The following is a 7,330-nucleotide window of genomic DNA, read 5'->3' as shown; positions in this document are numbered from 1 at the left end:
TACATTCATTTGATTCAGTCCCTTAGCCCCACATCTTACCAAAAAAAAGAAGCCATCATCAAAAAAACACTAGAATTTTATTTAAAAAAAAAAACCAAACCTCAAACTCTGGATTTGCACACAGTTGCAGTCTGACAAAACAGATCTGAAGAATGCATACGTGGAGGTTGAAATCTAGGGAGGATGGCAGTGACTCGGTGTTCAGGGCCTCAGTAGTGTTCTCTGGATGGAGAAGCAGTGAACAGGTTTCAAATTTAAATCAAGAAAATATTCTGCTGTGGAACTGTAGCACGTCCTACCTGTCTTGAAGCTTGTTCAGACTGGTAGCAAACTGATGGCAATGAACTTAATTGTACAGTGTGAAGAATCATTGCTGGGTATTGAAGTTGGCAAGGACCTCTGGAGGTCATCTGGTCTAACCTCCTCTGCTCAAGCAGGGCCAGTTGCCCAGGACTGTGTCCAGACGACTTTTGCGCATCTCCAAGGATGAAACACTTTCTCCCTTTCCCCACTTGCTTTGGTGGCGAAGGCAGAAAGTTGCTGCTGGCAAATTCTACACTGGGAAATCAGAATTTAGGGGGGAAGGCAGGTGTCAGTGTTGGTGGAAAGACATTGTTACCTTTGCTAGGCCTGACAGGCAGCATCAGGCCTACCCCTATAGGCTCAGTATGCTGATACTGTGTTTGTATTGTCATGTATCTGCCATGTGGTGCTCTAGACTGGTTCTACTTTTTTATTTTTAGTCATAGCTGATAAACTTGCTTCAAGACCCCAAGAGCAGTTCAAATCCTGCAGTTCCCACAAGAGGCCCCAGGCCCCCGCAGTTCTTGCAGCTGCAGTGACACCCATGCCCCTCACTTCTGCACCACACAGACCTGGCAGGAGGCAGGAAGGTTCAAAGGCTATTTTCATTCCAACTAGTATCAGCCTTGACAGAACTTCTTCTCTGTGGTTGTGATGAAGTTTTCTTAGGATACCCTTTATTTGTGAACTGGGAAGAGTTTCCAACAGCCACCAAACTTTTTTTTTCCCTTTGACTTAGATTCTCCAAGTGAAAGTGATTGCATTTTTTTTTGTAAAGATGAACATTTCCCCTACAAAATTTCTCAATGGGACAACACATGGGATTTTCCTGTCTTACTGAGGATGAACTTTGTTTGATAGCGTAACAATGAGCATATGGGCTTTTACTGGTGGATTGTCTCTTGTTCTCTGTATTTTGCAGTGTGCATCCTGGCTATGACAAAAACCTGTGACTCATCGGAGCACTTCATGCAGAAAGTCCCTAACATCTCTTTTTTTCCCCTCATCGTCTCAATAAAAATAGCTGCAGCAGGCAAAAGAAAACAATGCAGATACGCAGTTGTCAAGACCAGAGCAGTAAAAGAAACTTGGTTTCTTTCTACCACTGGACATTCTTAAGAACCACAAGGATCCATCCAGAGCCTTTGTTTACATTGTACTTCTGATCACACTTCTCCTGTCATTCAAATTTCACCACTTCACTCTAGCTCCTGAGACCTGGCTGCAACTTTGGTGCCCTTGAGGAGGGTGACAGAGTAACTCCTTGGGCCCTTGGTTTCAAGGGACCTTTAGTTTCAGATCTGTGACTACGGAAGTCCCTCACTGTCTCCCAACCTCACACCTCATGAGCTCCAAGGACTTCAGAGTCATGACAGAGACAGGTGTATCAGTATTATTTTGAGGCAGAAAAGTCAAGTATGCGATGTGCTGGGACTTGTAACATACTATGGTTTTATAGAAAAAATGTGTCTGGGAAAAATGCTTAGGGAGAGATGTATGCCCTGTCCAACCTAATCAGATATTGGCTCTGAAAAACCTCTCCTTGTTGTATGATGCTTATCTACACCCTTAACAAAGCTGTTCTTTCTATGACTTGTGACTCTAATATTAAGTCTTTGGTGTGATTGGCCTATTTCTGTCTAAATCACAGAATATGCTGAGTTGGAAGGGGCACACAAGGATCAGAGTCCAACTCCTGGCCCTGCACTCATTCCTGAGAGTCACACCATGTGCCGAGAGTATCATCCAAACGTTCCTTGAATTCTGTCAGGCTTGGTGCTGTGACCACTTCCCTGGGGAGCCTGTTCCAGCATCTAACCACCCTCTGGGGGAAGATCCTGTTTCTAATACCCAACCTACACCTCTCCTGACACAACTTCAGGCCATTCCCTAGTGTTCTAGCACTGGTCACCACTGCCTCTCTTCTTCCCCTCAGGAGGAAGTTGTAACTGCAATGAGGTCTCCCCTCAGTCTCCTCTTCTCCAGCTGAACAGACCAAGTGACCTCAGTTGCTCCTCCTTAAGGCCCCTCACCATCTTTGCTGCTCTCCTTTAGATGCTCTCTAATGGCTTAATATCTTTCTTAATATCTTTCTTATATTGTGGTGCCCAAAACTGCCCCAATATTCCAGAGTAGAGCGGGACAATCACCTCCCTCACCTGGCTGGTGATGCTTTGCCTAATGACCCCCCAGGACATGGTTGGCCCTCCTGGCTGCCAGGGCACTGCTGACTCCAACCTGCCATCAACCAGGACCCCCAGGTCCCTTTCCAGGGCACTGATTTCCAGCATCTCATTCTCCAGTCTGTATGAGCAGCCAGGGTTGCCCCATCCCAAGTGCATAATGAGGCACTTCCCCTTGTTGAACTTCATAAGGTTGGTGACTGCCCACTCCTCTAATTTGTCGAGGTCTCTCTGCAGGGCCTTCCTGCTTTTGAGGGAGTCAACAGCTCCTCTGAGTTTTGTGTGGCCTGCAGACTTGCTTACTGTCCCTTCCAGTCCTGCATCCAAGTCATTTATGAAGATGTTGAAGAGCACAGGGCCCAAGATGGAGCCCTGCAGAACCCCACCAGTGACAGGTGGCCAGTCTGATGTTACCCTCTGCGCTCAACCTGTGAGCCAATTGCTCACCCATTGTGTGATGTGTTTATCCAGCTGTGTGCTGGACATTTTGTCCAGAAGGATCCTGTGAGAGACAGTATTGAAAGCTTTACTGAAATCCAAAAAAATTACATCAACTGGCTTCCCTTGATCGGTTACCTTGTCATAGAAGGAAATCAGGTTTGACAATCAGGACTTCCCTCTCGTGAAGCCGTGCTGGCTGTGACCAATGACTGCATTGTCTTTCAGCTGTTTTTCAATACCTTCCAGAATAATCTTCTCCATAACTTTACCAGGCACTGAAGTGAGACTGACAGGCCTGTAGTTTCTGGGATCCTCCTCCTTGCCCCTCTTGAAAATCAGGACAACATTCGCCAGCTTCCAGTCAGTTTGGACCTTTCCTGATTCCCAAAACCACTCAAAAATCATTGAGAGAGGTTTTGCAATGACATCAGCAGCTTTTTGAGTATTCTTGGATGAATCCCATCAGGCCCTGTAAATTTGCAGGGATCCAGCTGGAGCAGCAGATCCCACAGAATTTCAGGGTTGACTGGGAGTTGATCTTTCTCGCAGTCAAGGACACTGAGACCCCCTTGGTCTGTCATCCATGTTGAAGACAGAGGCAAAGGAAGTGTTAAACACCCCTGCCTTGTCTGTGTCCCCTTTGTAAGGTGACCATCCCCATCCTGTAATGGGCCGAGGATATTTCCATACTGCCTATTGCCACTTATGTACTTGAAAAAACTCTTTTTATTGTCCCCCACATTTCTGGCAACTTCATCTCCAATTGAGCTGTAGCAACACAAATTTTCTCCCTATTGCAGCAAGCAACATTTCTGTATTCTTCCCATGTCACTTGACTTTGCTTCCACTGGGCATACGCCTTGCTTTTTTGCCATATTTCCAAGATCCCTGTTTAGCTAAGCCAGCCTTCTGCCTCGCCTGCTTGACTTCCCACATTTGGGAAGTGCCTGCTCTTGTGCCCTTAGGAGGCAATGTTTCAAAAGTGACCAGCACTGATGGACCCCAGCACCTGCAAAAACATGTTTCCAGGGGACCTTACTTACAAATTCCTTGAGCAGCTTGAATTCTGCTCTCCTCATGTCCAGAGTTGAGGGTTTGCTGGCACTTTTCCTCCTGTCTACACTATTCATTGCATACCATTTGCCCTGGACAGATTAACTCTCTTGTTAAATGTTTGGAAAGACCAATTGTTGTGTTGGTTTAATAGCTGATAAAAGCTATTAAACCAACACCATGGGCATGTACCTTGTTTTTTGGTTGAAATGGATTAGATTAGCCTTTCGATTTTTTCCATGTCTAGTTTCTTTCATGGTCCCATTGAAGAGGCTTTCTGCTTAAAAGCAGAACTGGTGTGGAAGTGCTGTTCTTTCAGACAGCATGTGATTCCTGCACAGTTTCTCTATATACCTTCTCCCTTCGCAAGCATCATTTCTGCTGCTAGATCTTCCTTCCATTAAAAGGACCACTGTTGATGGATTGCTGGACACCTGGACACCACAGATATTCATGTCATGGTGGTCCAAGCTATGTGAAACGAAACAGGCCAGCAGTTTCTCTTGTCTTAGGCATCAAGGATTGCTGAGCTTTCTGTGACCAAACGTGGCATAAGCACTTTGCCTCATGCAAAGCACTCTCAGTGCAGCAAACCAAATGGAAGCACTTTGCAACCAGAACAAAATGCTGAACCAAGAAAGCAACACAGCTCTAGGGTTTGTTTTTTTCTTGTCTTTTAAATCATGTTAAAAACAGGCAAGCTGAGACAGCTTCCTTCATGGCAGAGCTGTAGGATGGGGGAGGGTAGTAGGAGGCATAAAAAAAACCCAAATCCCAAAGCAAAGCCAAAATCAACAAGAAGATATAAGTATAGCTATTTGGTCTCTAGTTCCCTAACATCACCTTTCAGATTGGTGAATCATCTACCTCTCCTGCAGCAGAAAATGACCTTGGAGAGGCTTCTGAGTAATACAAACCATGTGATGAGTCCCTTTGCTTTCTCCCTATGATGTAAGGAACAGTCCTTCACCTTTCACCCCCAAATTGCTAGCAGGTATGCTATTCCTTTTCTAATTAGAGATGCTTCAGTCTTCCCTAAGAAGGGAAAAAGCTTTGAGCTGAAATTCTGCATTGTGGAGAATATTGGGGAGGTTTATATATATATATATATATATATATATATATATATATATATATATGAAACTTTTATATATACACACATATATATGTCTTCATCCCTGCCCACCCTTCCCCCTGCTCCAGTCTATCACTTCTTTGCTAGAAAGAGGGAAACGTTAACTGATAGTCTGCTGCAGAGGTTTGATACACTTGTTTTTCTCCTCCCTGGAGCACTTAGGTGATTGGTTTTGGTCCATATTCCAGCAGTTAATAGCCACTCAGAGTGCGCACTGTGAGCCCAAACTATCCTGGGATGATAGCCCAGCCTACATGTGTAGGGTGTCTCCTCTTCCTTTGACAGGTATGTGTGATAAATTCTTTTGGTAGCTTCAAGACATTTCCCAGTGGCAGCACATGTAAATTGATCCGAGCAAACTGGAAGCCTTGAGCAAATCCCTTCTGTGTTGCTATTGTTTATGCAGTGTTGTGTCATGAGACTTGCACAGAAAATAAAAGCACTCTATTTCCATAGGAAAGCATTAAAAAAAAAATGGTAGCATAATCTGACATCTTGTCCTATGTAAGATAAGGAAAGTCAAACTGCATGTTTATTAGGGAAAAAAAACCAATAACAACCCCCCCCAACTCAAACAAACAACAACAAAAAAAGGAAAGAACTCAAGGGAGACTTTGTAGGAACAGTGAAGTAGTGCACAAGTCCAGGCTTTCTCCCCTTTGCTTTTCTGCCAGCACCACTTCTGCCTGTTAGTTTGTTTTGTTAAGGTGCTTCAGGTCCTGTGTGGTTTTCAAGCTAAGCGGCAACCTCAAGTACTGCTTCTGTGTTGTTGCTTCCCCTCCCAAACCATGCCAACCATCTGGGCAGATGTTTCTCCCATGGACCCACAGAGGTGGTGCACCTGTTTCCTTCAGCACTCATCTTCTTGGTATATTTGTTCATCCAGTTCCTGGGATTCAAGGTGCTCGAGGCGGTCTGTTCGGCCACTCATAATCTCATCCGGGGTCTTCATGAACCTGCAAAACAGAGAAACAAGTGGATTTCTCAGTGGTCTCAGCTTTTCCATTCATCAAGTTGTTGAGGTCCCTGAGCTCTACAGCTCCTGAGATAATCTTTGCTGTATCCTCCCAATGCCTAGTATTTCCCACATTTTTCCCAGCTTACTGATGTCTTCCCCTCTACATACCTTGAAAGGAAACAGAAAAATCACAGGCATTTAGCCCTGCTCCTTAAAAGCCCAAATCTGAACCAAACCCCACATTTTTCTTCCAAAAAATATTTATTTCTTCTCCCTCATATTGTTTGCTGTGGTCATGTAAGATGATAGTATGCCCCAGGTACACTCATTTATGGTGTCTGGTGACAGAAACATGAAAGACCTTTATGACCAGCATCTTTCAAAATAAAAGCATTTGTAAGGTGTGGAGAGGCAGAAGGCTACTGGTTTGTATGGGCCTGTGTGTAGGTGAATGAGAAGAATAAGAAACACCAAAGAAACAGTGGTGGAAAAAGCCAAGGTCCAAGTCAGAACGAGTTCTGGGAAATGGAAAAAGTCCTGAAGGAAAAAGCTTTGGGGCTAGGGAACTGTAAGGGAAGACAGTCTCTTCCTGTGTGATTGTAGCAAGCGTAATTGTACTGAAGGAGCATCGTCTGTAAATGAATGCCATGGCTTCCAGCACTAATCTCTCAATGCAGTAAGTCTGCGGGGGGCTAGAAACAGAAACAGCCTCTGTGGAGGCATGGCAGCAGTAGGAAATGGGAAAGGACATCCATCAGCCTGCAGATCAAGTCTGCAGTCTTGATTTTTGCCAGGATGCTTATGTGTACTACTGCACAGGGGTAGCATGGAAAAGCTCTGCCTTTTCTTTTTGAATGTAATGGCACAGGAAGAGAGCGTGGCACGGGAAGGATGAAATCCTAGTTTCAACACAAATCAGTCTCCTAACTACTAAGTATTTCTGGCGAAAGTAGGATGAAAGATGTTTATTCTGGAAGTGTTACAAAATTTCACAGTCTTTCATTAACGATGTACTGGTTAACATTCAGCAGTACAAAATGTGTTAATCACAAGGACTGATTTTATTTCAGGTTGATGATACACTCAGTATCCTTGGCCCAGTGAAAGCAAAAACAACCAACAGGAGCCTCGTTACTATCACTGACCCAGAAAAATCACTGCTGAAGCCTCTCAGCGAACACATAGCATAGCCTGGAACTAACCTTTTGCTATCCCTTCTAATCTGGGAAATCATGTGCACATATGCATTTAGGGAAA

The 7,330-nt window shown here is 44.5% G+C and overlaps 1 protein-coding gene across 6 annotated transcripts in view; it reads right to left on the bottom strand.

Moving 5' to 3' along the window:
- Positions 1–5,610: 5,610 nt before the first annotated feature.
- The window catches only part of ETV6 (ETS variant transcription factor 6), a 131,040-nt gene continuing 129,320 nt past the window's right edge, over positions 5,611–7,330 (bottom strand). For all 6 annotated transcript variants that reach the window (XM_051772605.1, XM_051772606.1, XM_051772607.1 and 3 more), the window contains one exon: positions 5,611–6,071. In XM_051772605.1, coding sequence (XP_051628565.1) covers positions 5,966–6,071 — 106 coding nt within the window. In that variant the 3' untranslated portion in view covers positions 5,611–5,965. The remainder of the gene's footprint in view (positions 6,072–7,330) is intronic.

The sequence above is a fragment of the Manacus candei genome, unplaced genomic scaffold (assembly GCF_025592945.1).
Source record: "Manacus candei isolate 608988 ecotype Guabito, Panama unplaced genomic scaffold, ASM2559294v1 h1tg000153l, whole genome shotgun sequence".
Classification (NCBI taxonomy): Eukaryota; Metazoa; Chordata; class Aves; order Passeriformes; family Pipridae; genus Manacus; species Manacus candei.
Note: the sequence above shows the minus strand (reverse complement) of the source record. Positions and strands in the feature narration are given on the sequence as shown.